Source organism: Motacilla alba, chromosome 2 (genome assembly GCF_015832195.1).
Source record: "Motacilla alba alba isolate MOTALB_02 chromosome 2, Motacilla_alba_V1.0_pri, whole genome shotgun sequence".
In the NCBI taxonomy this organism is placed as follows: domain Eukaryota; kingdom Metazoa; phylum Chordata; class Aves; order Passeriformes; family Motacillidae; genus Motacilla; species Motacilla alba.
The window spans coordinates 45,714,580-45,732,082 of record NC_052017.1 but is presented as its reverse complement, the minus strand read 5'-3'; the positions used below and the strand labels follow the sequence as shown (position 1 = coordinate 45,732,082).

At 33.4% G+C, this 17,503-nt stretch overlaps 1 protein-coding gene across 1 annotated transcript in view; it reads right to left on the bottom strand.

Annotated features, from left to right (window-relative positions):
* The window catches only part of BBS9 (Bardet-Biedl syndrome 9), a 287,717-nt gene that overhangs the window by 206,389 nt on the left and 63,825 nt on the right, over positions 1 to 17,503 (bottom strand). Inside the window, exons 15-19 of the mRNA XM_038164848.1 lie at positions 16,533 to 16,547; positions 12,957 to 13,097; positions 10,672 to 10,767; positions 6,262 to 6,434; positions 4,251 to 4,403 (exon numbers count right to left, since the gene is read on the bottom strand). Coding sequence (XP_038020776.1) covers positions 4,251 to 4,403; positions 6,262 to 6,434; positions 10,672 to 10,767; positions 12,957 to 13,097; positions 16,533 to 16,547 — 578 coding nt within the window. The remainder of the gene's footprint in view (positions 1 to 4,250; positions 4,404 to 6,261; positions 6,435 to 10,671; positions 10,768 to 12,956; positions 13,098 to 16,532; positions 16,548 to 17,503) is intronic.

Here is a 17,503-nt window from a genome sequence, read left to right as displayed (position 1 = left end):
TGTGCTGGCCACTTATGTCAGATTTGTTCTGTCAGTCCATTCCTAGAAACTGTCATTTCCAATGACCATACAAAATTTTAACATGAAGAGCCAGAAATCATTCAGTTCCTCTAGATGTGATTTTTGACTTTTTTTTTTTTTTTTTTTTTTTTTTAATTAGCAGACTGGGAGGAGAGAAACACTATTTAATTGCTTCTACTGAGACAGAGGGCATCATCCCTCCTGTCTGGGGAGGTGGCTGCTGCCAGTCAGCACTAATTCGTGCGCTGCCCTGACAGTGCACAAATAAGCAACTGCCAGAGGGAGACTGAGGCCGAGGGTAAAAGATAAAATCTCATCATTAGGAAGCACAAGAAAGTCAGTGGTTTTCCAGGGTGGGGATGAAGAGACCTCAGAACATGGGGAAAGATGAGGTACTGCACAACAGTGCCATTAAAGAATAGGAAGGGAACTATATTATATATGTTGGAAGTGTGAGGATACAGGGAAAATCATAATTTGCCATGTTTTTTCTGACTTTTTTTTTTTTTTAATACTAACAGAAGCAATGCAAGGTAGAAGTGATTCCTTTGTAATAACATTCTTTTTTGTAAACTGGAACTGCTCAGTCTTGTCTCAGATTCATGTTTTATGTATTTAAAAGTGGCTAAAGAACAGTCAGTGCCCTGGGAGAACTCCACCCCATATTTAAAATTCACCCTCCTCCTTCCCTAAAAGAACGTAACTGTGGTAGGCTTCCTAACAGGGTTAAACACAGCTTACAGCTAAATATTGCTTTTATTCAGCAGAATAAAATCCATGTGGCATTGAAATAAGAAATTTAGCATCTCATTTTTATGACATTTATTAATTCCAGCTTGTACCTGGAAATCCAAGTAATGTTTGCCAAGAGTCAATGCATGAAAATTATGATTTCAGGGTAAGAACCTGCAGCTACTGCCAAACTATGAATATTTTTTTCTATTATGACAGAAAACACATTGTAGACATAAAAGATTATTAAACTGCACTTTCAAGCAATAACATGTATCTGGTAGAGGACCATTATACAAAGTACATGGTGTTTACAACAGCTACCATAAAATTTGCTGCAATCTCATTTCATATTTGAAGTCCTTTAAACTACAAAACATATATGGAATCTCGACTACCATTCAATGGCTTTTAAATGTAACTTATTAAAATCCTTTCTTAGAGCAAGTGTTAGCAGTACGTCCAAGTGCACACATAAATTTTTTTAGCAGATCAAGAATTTCATGGGCGTCTATTTCTAATTTATTTTTCTCTTATTTTCATAGCACCTTCCTACAAATCCTCCTTAAACATAATAAGAATAACATGTCCTATTTCAAATGTACAAGACTACTATGTACATAACAGCTTTTCTTTTCCTTCCAGAATGGAACACCTGATGTCACTATTTGTTATCTGCTGTTAACACTCACTTGAATCTATTTAGATCCAAAATATTATTTCAGAAAGTCAAATCCTAGAAGAAAATGTAAACAGGACTATAAAACTAAAAACAAGCTTTTCATCATTGCACACACGGATGCTGGCTTACACATTTCATTACTGTCAAGATGGAAAGCAAAGTTAAAGTTTCCTTTTAATAGACCAATCAGCAACTTTATTGGGGCACTAAATATGGCCTGCCATGTTGGTAATGTACAAGGATTAATGCAAAAAATTACTTCATAAATAGATATGCTTTCTACCAGGGAATGAAATGCAGCTTGATTAATTTTCTCCAGTTTGACATCTATAACTTCGGCATTGTATATTTACCTACCTATCACACAAACAAAACTGTTACTTGAAGCTGGAAATCTGAAAATTAACATTTACAATCTACTTTAGTTGTAAAATTTGAATCGGTTCAGAAATGCATAACAATTTGCAGGTGGGCAAAGAAACCACACAGAACATGTTTAAAGTAGGTATTTATCACACCTAGGCAATGAAACTACATGAGTTGAATATTCAGTATTTGATTTGTATGTAAAAAGTTATTCATAAGAAGGTTATACATCTGTAAGGAAATGCAGGCAGCAATACAAGGCATCTTTACATCTCTGTGGATTTGCAGAGGTTATAATACTAAAGTTTCAATTTTAAAAAAGTCCTACACTATAATAATTATTCTACTAAGAATGTACTTCATATGGTGCCCAAGTCATGGAGATTCTGTGTTAAAAAGACTAATAAAATCACACACTCACTGACTGTAAACCCCTTTCTGCTCTAGATGAAAAGGTTTGGAATACACTATAAAACCAAAATACAGACATTTCCCTTCTGAGTACAAAACCCAATGTGAGAAGTAACAAACCCTTGCTTTGCTTTTCACATAACAATTATTTTAGTGAAAAATGAGGGAATAAAACAAGGCAATTTTTTTCTTTTCTCATTATAAAAATATTCAACATAAGAGAGGATTTGAGATTCTCAGACGATTATAAGAAAATAAAAGGCATATTTATTTCAATGTCAAAAAGCTACATGCCCAAAATAATTTTTGGAGTGAGATTTCATACTGTTCGTATTTAAACAGACTCATTATTCCTTTTCAGAAAACACATTTATCATATTTTGAATACCTCAACTATTTGCATTAGACATACTTGTTCAAATAAAGACAGAATATGATACTGAATTAAAGAAAACAAGGTCTTTTCTAATACAGAAAATGCAACATTGGGCAATTTCATTTCATCCCCAGAGAAGAGTCAATATTAAATCCTACCACAGCTCTCACTTTCAAAACAACACATGCAGCAGTGGGGTCTCTATGGCAATCACCATTTTACTACACTTTGTTTATAGTAACAATAACAACATATCTTTTTTGGAAGGGGATTCCCACAAAGAAAAGAAATTACAAAGGAAATCTACCAAGAAATCTACCGAGTTTAAACAATTATGAAAAAATGTAAACATTTCTTCTTTGAAAAGAAATCTTTTTCCTCATTCTTCTTTCAACTACTCTAACTCCAATTCAAAAAGCCTACAACAGTAATGTTATGAAAAGCACCCATCTAATGTTGGTTTCAAAGATTTTATAATCTAAGCTTTGGCGATATGCATCTATTTCAACAACGTGACTTATGCCATATTCTCAGAATTCAGCTTTCAAATCAACTACACAAGAAAACTGTCAAGCACATCCCAGTTGCCCTTAAGTTTAAAGGCAAAAAGTTCTACACAGGAAAAGCAGACTCAAAAAACTCAATTATGTTAATCTTTCAGGCTAATTTAGTCATGCCATTTCCAAGCATTAAAGAATAACCCATCTACACAATACCTAGTATGTAGTGAAGCAACCAGAAAATCCCCACTTTCAAACTTAAATCATCTCATGTGAACTCAGTAAAGACTGGAATATTACTGTGAACTCAGTACAGACTGGAATAAAAGCAAATCCGACTTACATATAAGTATACATGGAAAGGCACTTTTGTCCAATTTAAAGAAATGTTTTGTTAGATGAATAGTAGGGGGAAATACTTTTTCTTTAACACCTTTGGATTTTAGTTGCTGTGACATACAACACTGCAAAGGTAAGTCTTTTTTCCAGTAAGGACTCTAATTGTGATTCAGCTTCTCAAACAAGGAATGTCAGAAATTAAAATCAGATCCTCCAACAGAAAAGCACAAAACATGTAAAATAACTTCCTTACAAAAGGGAGTCATCATGAGAAAGTTATCCTAAAGGAACACAGAGCTGAGGCAGGAAGAAAAATTGGTTTATTCTTTGTTCAGTATGGGGATGGTTTGGGAAGGATTTCTTTTTTAAAAGCACTGTTTTCTGGAGATATCACATTCTGAAATGATTAGAACATAAATCCCCATAGGAAGGACATGGTCAGTCTCAGACAATTCTGTTGTGAATGTTACCCCAGCCAAACCATTCCATCAGTTTACAGTGTACCATAAAATATTTACACAAGCTATGAACTATAAAATATTTTCACATGAACTATAAAATATTTACACTATCAACATCAGTTAGGAAAGAATGATGTGCTGTCAAGCTGGTATGGCCCAGGAGTAAAGATTTTGTGGTCACAGATTAAATAAAACTATTGCAAATCATCTGGAAAGTTACAGGGACTATTAGGTTAAACAAATTACTGCTTCCTGGTCTCTTGGATGGTAAATGTAACCAGGAAAGCATAGCTTATGTGCTTTAAGCTTAGTTTTACCAACAAGATAAAGAAAGGTTAGGCTCATAATCAAACTGTACTGACCTCTCTGAATGTTCCTTCTAGCAAGGTGTCCAGATGTTGAAGAGGAGCTGGAGTTTTGTCTTTGAATCGCGTCAGCAGTCGCCGCTCAATAGCTCGAAACTGTACAGCCCTTTCAGATAACAGCTCCTGATACTTCTCAGCATTCAAACGTAGCTGCAATTTAAGGGTTTTCAAGAATTCAGGTTAAGGGTCATATACATTCATGTATGCACATTCCAAATGAAATACAAGAAGGATAGGAAAATTTTTGAGACAGAGTGTAATACTCAAATATGAATACCATTTCATACTTTATACACCTTGTAAAGCTGAACACTTTCAAGAATTATCATTTGCCACTGAAATCAAAACTAATTGTCAACAACCACAACAACCTGTGAAAATGCGTGACTATCTCATCTAGAAGCCTATTAACAAGAATGAAGTTCCACCACCAAGACACAAAGACTTTTTGTTTTGGTGTGCTATTTACAACACATATACAGTGTACTGGACTTGATAATCATTGCAGTAGAAAGCATCTCATTTAGTTATTCCCTCAGTATGAATAGAAGTATGGAATTCTGTACTGATTGAATTATTCTTTTTCTGAATTCTTTTTCTTTTTGAATTAGTCTTTTTCTGAATTTATCCTTTTTCCCTTTATCTATACTGATTAGCTGACAGCAACAAAATTCCTTGAAGTGGTCACAAAAGAACCTTTAAAAGATAAAATGAATAAAAGAAAAAATAAGAATTTTTATTATCTGGACACTTGATGTACATTTTCCAGCACGTGCCCCAAAATAAAAATTACCAAAGATGAGTCTTTGAAAAAGCTGTGATGCCTCTGTACAGCTGATGTTATAGCTAGAAGAAACGTCAAGGCACACAGCTTTCCAAATGCAGGCAAAAGTGCCCCAAAATGAAGAGAAAAGGTACATTTCTTAAATTTACATATCAGATTATATTTAAAAATTAGCAAATATCATTCTGTCCAGTACATTATTATGAAAAAGTGTTCAGAGGTGCTAAGGGAAAAAGAAACACTATGAAGTTTTAGTAAAAGTAGCAGGACAAAAGGGACAGATCAGGTAAGGGATAACTCAGGTAATTTTCTCCTAAGCTTGCAAAAAAAAGAAAAACAGTATGTTGAAACTAACAGGGATAGAAGCATAGGAATGCCTTTAATAGATCATCTGACATTAGATCATCTGACATTTTTTAGACCAGATAATTACAGTATAAATTCAGATATCTCAAAAGAACCTGCTACAATATAATTAGAGTCTAAATTAGCATCCCAGAAATCACACCTCTATTTCGAACTTCAATGCATTTAAGCTTGCTATATAATCTAAAGAAGCTTAGGTTTAAGGTATTTCTACAAAAACAGTCACTTTTTTAAAAAAATTAACATTTTTTACTCTCAAATTAGTTGAAAGATAATAGAATAACTACTCAAGAGCTTGAAATATAGACCAGGATCTAGGCTGACTGCTCAAAATATCCCTGAAAATCCCAATGACACCTTCCATCTGTCTGGGTGGTGACAGCTCCACCTCACAGAAAATTTGGCAGCATGAAAAAACATCCAACAGTATTTCTCATTCTTGCATGCATATGTTGTTGCTTTTGCTCAAATATATGAGTTTAACAGAAATTTTCAAATAGCAATTATCTCGTCTTATTGGTAAGGTATGGGGGAAAGAATGCATGTATTTTAATTTATTAGCTATTTCTACAAGCTAGTGTAACTACTGGAGATTTTTCATTGTCACCTGCATGGCCAAACAGGAAAAAGTAATTACATTTCTTTTATTTCTGGTCTGGCAAACTTCCTTGAGCCTCCAATGATACTTCTACAAGGGCAGGTTTTTTTAAATCTGAAGGGAATTTCCCTTAGATACAACTTTGTATTTTCTGAAAGCCAAATGCCTGTGATACTATAGTTATAATCTGATTAATCATTGCACTGAAGTCCAATTTTAAACTAGCAGGCCATTAGCAAGTCACACTTTATGTAACATACCTCAAAATGTTGATCAATTAGTTCAAAATATTCTTGCAGGGGAATTGAACCAGAAAAGGTACATGCAAAATCCTTGCAGTTTTGTTTCTTGAAATGCTCTTGTAGTCGGTGTATGAGCTCTTTTGTTACCAGCCAAAGGTCTTCCAACTGATCACTCTGAATCCTATATCGTTCTTTGAGTACAAGAACAAATACAAGACTAATAAACACAGTTTTCTGACACATAAAATTGCTATACAACAGTTTAGCTAACACTCGAATAGAATCTGTTAGCTGTATCCAAAGTCTATATGAGATTTTATTAAGATGTGTACATTCACTAGTGTTAAATAAGTACTTGTATTTTATTGACTGTGCTATGCTTCACTTTAAGTACAACTAATATTAGTAGAGAGTGATTCTTATCCAACTACATACTATGACCTGGTAAAAATGGCTCAGTGTAGAAATGAAAAGTATTAATACAAACTGAAGTGAAAAATAAATCCTGACAGCTAGTGATATCTGTCCCAGCAAATTCATTTAACTCATCAGATTTTTGTGAATTTCAAAGTACCAGGCTAGTGGAATGAGATTTTATTTCTAGTTCATATTTGTATAAGCCTCTCTCCAGCTTCTATGAAATCAGAATTAACTAATATTACTATTAATTTAATTAACAGAACTAACTGATACTAACTAATAAATGTTGAGATAAACATTGTGGAAAATCATAGCAGCCTTTCAATTTTAATTCTTTCAGATAAAGCATTTTCAAACATTAGTTCCTTACATCTTTTCATTACACATCTGCCAATAACTAACAAAAAAAGGATAGATAGAAATGTAGCTATGAGAACTTGACACAAAATCGTTCCTTTTTTTTTTTTTTGCCCTTGTTAAAAAGGTCCACAGTAAATCAAACTAACCAGAATTCTTTTAAACTTGAATGTACTTATTTTAAATTTTCTCAACATTACTAATTCGAGATTGTTTGACATTACCACTGGCATCATTCCCAGGATATGTATTTCACTGAATACCGAATGACAAATTCTGTTTACAGTGTAACAGGAAAGAAGAAAGTTTTATTTAAAAACATGCTTGTTAAAGAAAAGAACACCATCTGCTAAAGATAGCATTCGACCTAATATCCATTTTTTAAACACTCACAATGTAATGGCTGGACTTACTTGGATGTATCATCATACTTTGCCTTAAGTGATTTTTCCTTCATGGAAATTAGCTCAGATGTTTTCAGGCCAAATCAACAGTCATTCCATTTATAATTGACATATCTAATACATTAATGGTTTAAAATGGACAAAACTAATTTCCTCCAAATTGCACATTTAGTTTCCATACACTGTTGGTCAATACAAACACAATCTAATTTTACCATGGCCTAAGTAGAGAACATTGCAGTCATTTGCTTTTTTGTGATGTTCCAAGTCTCAAAAAAGACAAATTAGATTTGGAAACATTACAAAACTGAGAATCTGTAGTTAAACTAAACGCATGCTTTAAAGAGAAATACAGTGAAAAAGAAAAAAGAAGTAACTGTGCTTCTGTTCATCCCATGCTTTTATGAAGGTTAAGCAACTTGTATTAGTCTTTTTGTTAAAATAAGCTCCATTACAGAAAATTACAACAGATTTTCAGAAATTTCTCTATCAGAAAAGCAGCAAACTGACAGGCACCAATAAATTAAATTGCTTACAAAGTCTTTTCACACTACAACAGGCTGTCCAAATAGCACAACCTGCATTAGGAATAGCTGTTCTGCCCGTAGGAACTTTAGAAGACCCAGTTCACTTCTCAGCTAGGAAACCCACATGAGAAGAAAAACACCCCAGCCACAGTCAGTGGCTGTCAAGCCTTCCTTAGCAGTCAAGCCTTCCTTACACTTTGATTAAAAGACAATTTTTAAAATTTCAGCCCAAAAGATAATGTCTTGAAGTCTTAATCTAACTGGCACAAGCTACCTTTTAATAAATATCTTCTGTCAAGATGTACTTCAAGCTGGGCTTATTTGCAGCAGTCTTGAAAAGCTGAAGTAATATCTTCAATTGCTACTCTGGTTTAAATAAATTAGCTAAAAGAACTAATAACTAGCATGAAAACAGAGGTTGCTCCTGTTTGCAGCTTCAGCAATGAAACCCAACTGAACCTGATGACCTTCATTGCTACATGCAGCTCTTCCCATCCAGAACCTAAGGTCCATTTGATAAGGAATATTGGAAAAAGAAGTCTTCTTCCACTGTCCATGATTAACTCCTTTCATGGAAAACTGGAAATAAGGTTTGACCTTAATAACTTCTTTTACTTTTCTGAAACACCATTACTTCTAGTAAAAATTTATCAACACATAGAGGTTTCTTTTTGAAGAACATTTCCTCACAAATGAAGAACATTTCCTAATTTCCTGTTAAACTGCTACATAAACACTTTTACAAAGTATAAACTCAGTGTTACACAGCAAAGTACCTACCACATAATACATAGTTTTATCTACATTCATTAGTTTCACAGAAGACCTGTTCAATCATGCACAATCATTTCAGTATCATGATATTCTACCAAACTATGCTTTTGTATAATCAATAGGCTCTGTTTATAAAAATATTCTGAATAATGCTTGACTATCAGAGTTTTTACAAATATTTGCCTTTAAATAAGTTTTAGTTAGTTACATTTCAAATGAGCAAATTCCCCTTAAGACCTTCTCTAACCAACTCAGCTCAATGCATGACATGGATGCTGGAAACAGGCTGCTATAGAAAGTGACATCATACTACTCATTTGTTTTCTAAAGTTAGGATTCCCATACACAGTAAATGAGTAGCCACACTAAGAGAAACAGATATTGTGAAGCTCCTTTGTAAAGTGAGCTTCACAAGTAAAGCAGTGTGGGAAAGTTTATTCTAAGACTGCAAGCGTCATTCCTAGTTGGTGAATAAACAAACGGGAGAGGAAAAGATTGAGGACTGGGGATAGGGGGGTGTGAGATTAAAAGTTATGGCCTTCAGTAGAAACTAAAATATATTCATCTCACAGATACAGATTTGTCCTTACAGCAATCAGATTTAACAATTATGCAAGAAAAAGCCCAAATCAAGGGTATAAACTGCAATCCATGAAAAAGTTACTTGTAAATCCTTTCAATTCTTTAGTTTATAAAAACTATCATTGCACTTCTAGTTTAGTTAAATCTGTTTAAGTTCTCCTATTTAAAGAAATATTAAAAACAAAGTAACAATAAAACAGCATGTAAATAATGCATACAAAAAACAATACAGATGGATTTGATCCTTAGAAATGTAAAATGATTCTTGGTACAATGAAAATTACTCTCCAGATGGTGTCTGTTTTTAACACATATGATTATAGTAGAAAAGGTATTAAATGTTATCTCATAGCTCGCAGCTGACCCCATCAATATTTATACAGCCCATCACAAATATGGATTTCTGAAAACAGTAAGGAATATTATCTTGGTGTTGGAAAAATTTCACATCAACAAACCAAATTGTGATTTTTCACTCAAAGCAGTTTCCGCAGAGCATTCACACAGTGTTCCAACTGAACCCTCTGCAGTGCACAGTTGCTTTTCTAGCTTTTCAATTTGTACTCTGCTATATTAAATGAAGACTTTGTGCTCTGCTGGCATGGAAAATACTAAACACAATCGAACTTATGTGGTTCCAAGGCACATGCCAAGAGTTTAGCAAGTTGAGCAGTTGTACAGAGCAAGACCATAAACTCTTGAAAATTCAGAGAACCTCTCTCTTTCAAAGAGCACAAATTTAGGTGGCTGGAACAAGACAATTTATATCACAAACTGCCCTATACAAGAGACACTGGACCAGGTAACATCTTATCTACATATATGTTCATACACTCTGTAAACATAGTAAGAAGGATCTTGAATCCATAATCTCTTACTTACAAAGATATATAGGCACATAAAGAGAAGAGATGGGTATTTACTCAGATGTAGAGAAGCAAATAGGGTCTGATGCCTAATTTAAGTCAAGGATGACTCAAAGTCAAAGGGAAGTTAGAAACTTGCTTTTTAATCCCTTTCAAAAATTTCAGTAGATGACTAATTCCAAACACAGATGTTGAAATTCCCTTAAGATGAGGGGTTTTTCCATTATTATAATGACAGTATTAGTTTATGAATAAAAACATTGCTAAAAGCTTTAAGAAAATCAAATTTCTTCAGAGAACTACCACTGTAATGTACTACATTTTGAGTATGATTTTTTGTTTTGTTATACAATTTTACTCTTGAAAGGAGAAGCCATCAATTAATTTGTATTAATTTGAAAACACTGATTATCCTTCTTTGTATGATCCACATTCTCATTTTGGACATATTCTAACTGATGATCAGGCTTCTTTTACTCTAATACTGATAGAACTTACGTGATGTTTTTGAAGCAAGAAGAGTGGTTTTTGAACCAGTCAAAAACTGAAATCCCAGAGCATTTGCTTGGTCACCCTCAGACGGATCAACAAAGTCTGAAAAAGAAAGTTAAATACTATTTTCTGTAATTTGACACTGGCATTCAGCAAACCTTAATCCATAGCCAGGACTACATCAATCTTTGCACAAGCAATTGAGTGAGATTGTTTCCCTTCTTAGGGTTCAAAAGTAACAAATATCAGCAGTTTGGTACACCCTTCCTTCATTCACAGATGGAATGTGAGCCACACACTGTTTCCCTTCCCCAGCCTGAAAACAAAAGGTTGTTTCCCAGAGGTTCAATCTGCACACTCTAAAATAACTGCAATTAGTGTACAGTCCAAAGACTACCACTTTCACCAGATGCAAGGTCACCTTTAATTCAGATATTTATGCAAAACCTTTGCAGAAATAATCATTAAAATGCTTAAGCCCACTCTCTTTTTAGCCTCCTGCACAGAGCAAAACCAACATCCAGCTTGCTCAAACTAGCTACTCTGCAAAGTCCATCCATGCCCACCTTTCTTTTCATTCCATGTACTTGATTGTGCTAGTTTAAAAGGTTTAGTTTTGGAATACCATATTTTTCGAACTATTCTTTATCACCACAACTTCCACTGCTTCTCCTGAAAATAAGGCAAAACAGGAAGAAGAAATACAACTCCCATTGCATTCACCAATTCAAAGTTTGTACACAAATTAAATCATAATAATAAATAAACATAATAAATAAACATAATGAACAGCATACTCTCTTTATTTAATCACTGTAAATGGAATGAACAGAAATCAGAACATTTTAATACCTTCTTGGTCCTATGCTTTGTTTTGTATTCTCAACAATGAATCCCTAGGCTAAAAATAAAATACAATGTGCTATTCTGAAAGCATTTTTGCTTAGCCATAATGGAAGCCCATTATTAAAACCTCGAAATAGAGACACTTTAAAAAAATGCTGCACATCCAGTTGAGAGAAAGTTATGTTTACCCTTAAAATGCAGAGAATCATGCTATAAAAAAACAAACAAAAAACCAAAGAAACAACAACAACCAACATATCAACAAAGCCTACATAACTGTTCTGAGACAAATATCTTATAGAAGCTTTTAAAGAGATGCAGATAATCCTTAAAAATACAATAGTAAAGTTGTTGGCCCATACAGCTCTCAGCAAATTGTTCCAGAACCTTAGTCATCTGAATTTCTAAAACTTAATCACTGCTGGACTGAACTTACTCACAATCACTTCATAAGCCCTGTTTATTAATTTCTTCTTGTGCTAACATGATCATCTAGACTCATGATATAGCCACAAAATATTTACTGAAGTCTGTATTGCGGTTTTTTTGCCTGTGTATTATTAAGCTAAATAAGTCACTTTCCTTTAATTCAATTGAAATCTCCAGATAATATTTTCTACACTTTTGAGTTTTATAGATTATATTTTATTTAATACCAGCAACTAGCACTCAGTTTGCCAGTGCACAGTAACATGATATTGGTTTCTTGCATGGAAACATTTTGTGTAATGCATCCTCAATTTTTATTTGTTTACTTATGATTACAACATATTGTACCACAGAGTGCTCCTGTGGTAACTTCCACCTCCTCTCTCTTCCAATTGTGAGCACATAATTACAGCAAAACTTATTTCCTTAACATTACACTTTATAGTACTCAATTTCATTCTTCTTCTTCCAGTCCTAAGTGGAAATTAACTTCTCCTTCATGCTACTTTAATATAATGCTGAATAGAGAATATAGATTGGGTTTGTACATCAGAAAATAATAATATAGTCAAGTCTTCTTTTTGGTTCAAGAAGGTTACTGAAATTATTAAATATAATCAGCTTCAGACGGATACATCAAATACTCCACGAGTCACGGTCCAACGTGTAAATGCGCTCCTTATGTACAACATTTACCACTTCTGCTTTGCCCCGCTCACCTTTTTTTAAATGAATGCCCATGATTTCCCCATTACAACACTGCTTAAGTAACTTTATGTAAAATTATTGTCTGCATACACCAAAATTAGATCTATACCACATAAAGAAATCTGCAGTTTTACCAGAAACAGGCATACTATCCCAGGTGTATTATTGTTGAAATATTATGTCATCAATTCTTCCAAAATATATATTTTTAATATACTAACATAAGATTTTTTTAATTACTTCATTACTTCACATGGACAAACAATTCCTGTCAGGAACTTCTAACAGCTTTTATATTAAAAACCTACCTGGAAAAATGGTGACAAAACTGATGGGAGGTTTGTTCGTATCAATAGTTAGCTTGTGATTTGCTGCTTTTGAAGGTTGAGCTGGAAAGCACACTAACTTCAAAGGCAGACTGAAGCTACACTGTGAAACTCTTGGTATTCCTAAAATGAAAGAACATAGATTTTTCATTTCCACATTCTGAATACAGGATAATTCATATCACTGTCTTCAAAGAGGTATAACAAGATATAATGCGATCAAAGAATGCCTTAAAATCAAAACAATATAAAATTATCATTTTCTTAAAATTTTCCACCTAAAATATCTTTAAATTTGAATACTTCCAATTACCTTCTCAAGGGAACATTTCTATGTGGATGGGAAAGCAAGAGTTATTAACAAAACTACTGCATACTAATACTAATTAAAATGCAATGAAGATTAGTTCTATTTAATGCTCTAGACTAATAATACCACTTTAACATAAACAACAGCTGCAATTAGTCCCAATGCTTCAAATACAGAATTGAAGCATCAACATTTTTATCAGGAATATCACAAACTAAATGCTTTTTATGAGTATATTTACTCTTTTTTCATATACTCTTAAATAACATCTATGCAACCTTCATATTATCTGTCAGAGGTCTGTTGCTTAGAAAAAGAATGTATCCAATGGAGGCTATTACCCAAATGTATATTAAATTCTAATCTTTCAGCTTATTGCATCATAATAAAACAGAACTGTAGAACAAACTGGCTGCTGCCCCGAATATTGGGATCTACTGTCACAATGAATTTCATCAGAATGGTGCAGGAGGAAAGATGAAGTTTTAATGCTATCATTAAGAAAACGCATTTGAATGTGTCAAAAATTTTCTCAGATATAAATATTGTTTCAAATTGCTGGCATGTCAGCAATTGCCTGGAATATTGTATGCAAAGGGCAAAAGTGCTCATTGCTACAAAATATGGAATACTCGCTCTGTTGAGAAGATAGATTGTGGGATTTTTAAGGACAATTTTTGATGAAACACCTACAGGAAAACCTTGTTTAACAAAATAGATTTTTAGAGACAATAAAGTAAGCTACTGTCAGAAATGTCATGAAACTGATAGCTACACAGAGGTATACACAGAGAATACAAAAATGAGCTCAAACATTCAATAGCCATCCAAGCAACCCACTTTGCTAGCAATTTTGTTTGTTTGCTGCTCCTCAGATCGCTTCCAATGAAAAAATTACTTCTAAGACTTATCTCAGGGAAAAAAAAAGCTACCATAAGGCTCAGATTATTCCCTGTGCTTGTCAATTCACAAGCTGTTTTAGCTGGCTGATAATGCCTCCAAGTAACTGTTCTGCAGCAGCTTATAAATATAAAATCATTCAAAATTGAGCAGAAGACTCATTCAAACTGAAGACAGGTCTTCAAAATTAAGAGTATCTCCTGGTTCCAAGGAAAATTCCTGAAGGAATACTTGGAAATAAACTCATGATCTGTCAGAATGATTCATTCAACTGTATCTTCATCATCTGATGGGAAAAGTAAAATTTTTCTTGATGACAGCATAACATAAACATCTTAGTATTAAACTTGGATAATGATACTTATCAATAGGAAAAAAATAGTAGCAAAAGTAGGCAAAATATTTTGATATATAATATATTTAAAACAAGACATTTGTCTTGTTTTTTTCAGACCAGCTTTTTTCTACATAGTCTGCTGTCAGTCTGCCTCATCATAAACATAACATCAATATTTCAGACAAAGGTCAAATCAAAACGAAATCAAATATTATTTAGCTTTTGAAGGAGACTGGGGAGATTTCTAGTCAATCCAAAACAGGTACATATAAGAAAAACAAACCAAAATCCTGCAACACAATTTATCACTACAGTGAAACTTGCTGGCAAATGTTTCAGAGTATTTCAGAAATTTTAAATGGCAGTAAGAATACATAAAGTAGTAGCCATGTGTGGGAATCAGTTTCCTCAGCCCATTGATGTTCTGTCTAGCAACACATCGCACTTCATTTAGAGTTGTGATACTTTGCATGATACACAATTTTAGTACTATAATGAAGAAAAAAAATGGAAATAAAAATCCAGATTCTCCTCTAATCTGAAAAAAACAGATGACGTATACTGTTAGCTCATAAGGTACTAGTATTTAAAGGCTCACTATGCACTTAAGTAATAAAACAGTCACATTCCCTGTAGATACTATTTCATTTCCAAATTCCTCATGCATTCATTTAGTTATATTTGAAATATAAATTAATGTGCATGACAAAAAGTATTAAAATTCAGATGTCCCAATTTAGCGTGTTAAATATTCAGAGAATTAATATTTGCTCTGGTATTGACAACCCTGAGTTTATGTAGTGCAGTGTATGCCACAGTAACCCAAAAAAGATCTTGTCACAGATAATTCTACAAAGTTTACCGTGCTCTGTGATATTCTTTTCAGGATAACGTTTTGATCTTGTTTTAATATTTCTTAAAACAAAAATCCAATCTTCATTTTTAGAATAGTATTCTTTCAAACTATATACACTTGTTTTTATATGGTTTATTGATCGTTAATTTTTTAATTACTTTGTCTAGCAGAAACATTCCACAGGGTAACAGTTACTCTTGTCAAGAGCAATATCTTATTGAGATGTTTTGAACATCTATTTCCTGTACAACACCTCAAGGTCCATTGAAATATCCAGAAAACAGAAAAGGAGGGGAACCGTAACAGTTACCTTCTTGCTTCTTTTTACTGCACTTAGTAAGCTCAAAAGAGAATAAGTATTGAAAAATAAGACTCAAATATGCTCATCTATAACTTTTGTTTAGAAAAACTGCAAAACTGGAAACTCAGTGTCAGTTGATCTCTCAATCTATGACAATAAACTTTTTTACCTTCTGAAAACATGATGGAATGTGTATTTAATATGTTTATTTTTAAAGTTCATAAAATATCTTCTACAAGCCCAGCATCTTTTCAACACATCTACAACTACACTGCAAAATCACCCTTCTCTTTTTAGTCTGCATATATATAAGCTAATTTTCCAGTCTTTTTTCATCTGTTAATTGTACCTTTCCCATGAATTGTATCTAGCACATCACAGCTAATTTTCGTACTGCTGGTAGTCACAGACAGAAAGCAGCCTTGAATACGATATTTCCAATAGGAATTGGAATGAAGACATGTTGTGACATCATTCTCAGAGCTAACAGCCCAAACAGCATAAATGCCTAATTGCAGTTTCAGTTGCACCAAAGATATAATTTAGCTGCCTAGCTACTAAACGTGGGAAAAAACAGATATAAGGAAGTATAATTGTTTCCATTTCCAATCTCAATGTACAAGGAACTTAATACTTAGGCAAAATTCCCATGTTACAAATGAGAAAGTGCAATATGCTTTACCAAGAAATGTCCTTATGACCTTCTATTCTCTATATCCACAGCTTCATAGCATCAAACCAAGAATAATAAGAACTTAGAGAAATATTAGGCAAAATAACAGCTCCCCTCCAAATCTGTTTAATTCAGCATACACTGCCACTCATAAAACTTCGCATTTTTTGCATTCACTCACCTTCAGGATTGAGCTCTGCCATATGAGCAGCAACAGGACAAAAGGGGAAAAAAATACATGAGATATTACTCAAATTAAAAAAAAAAAGGGGAAATATAACAGGGGTTTAAGAACTTAAGCCACATTTGTTAAGTAGACAATACATAAAGACGTAATACTAGCCAAAAACCAGACACGAGACCACATTCATTAATAGCACAACCCCATCCAAGTGACTGACTCATCAAGCTTCAGCTGTCTGAATCCCACAGAGATAGACTGAAAAGTGATTTGGCCACAAATATGGATATCTTAAAAAAACTTAAGAGGAAACAGTCTCTGTTCAGATAAAAAGAAGTCACAAAAGCCCTTAAGGTTTGTTTACTAGTGTATTACACTTAAGGATTTGACTGCCAAGTAACACTACTATTTGTATGCAATTCCACAGAATTATCTCAAATTAATAATTTAAATAAATATTTAAAAAAATTAGCAGATCCTAGCCCTAACCCTAATTATGTTCCTCTACTTAGAAGTCTTCAAAATTCAACCAACTAAAGATAAGATTTTTAAATTTATTCTTCAGTTTTTATAATTGTTAGATGCCATGTCTGCTTGTTCTTTTTTTTTTAATAGAACATAAATCACCAAACACATTCACAATGCAAGCTTTTCTTACTTCCCTAACCAAAAGGGTTGCAAAATCCAACTCACTATCTAAAATACAAATTTAAGCTTCATTAGCATTACCTGAAAGAAATAATATATTTATTTTCCAGCCTTAGGAAGCAAAATTACAGAAACATGACCAGCAAAACAAAATGCAAGCTTTCAAAATCAGGGGATCCAAGACACTTACTAGTGTGCTACCTATTCAGTCATTCCAAAAACCTCTCTAAGGCATCACTAATTTGGACAGTTATGAATGCACAGCATTTCACAAGGAACATGCAGTCAGAATCACAGGACAGAGAGACTGAAGTTGTACAAGC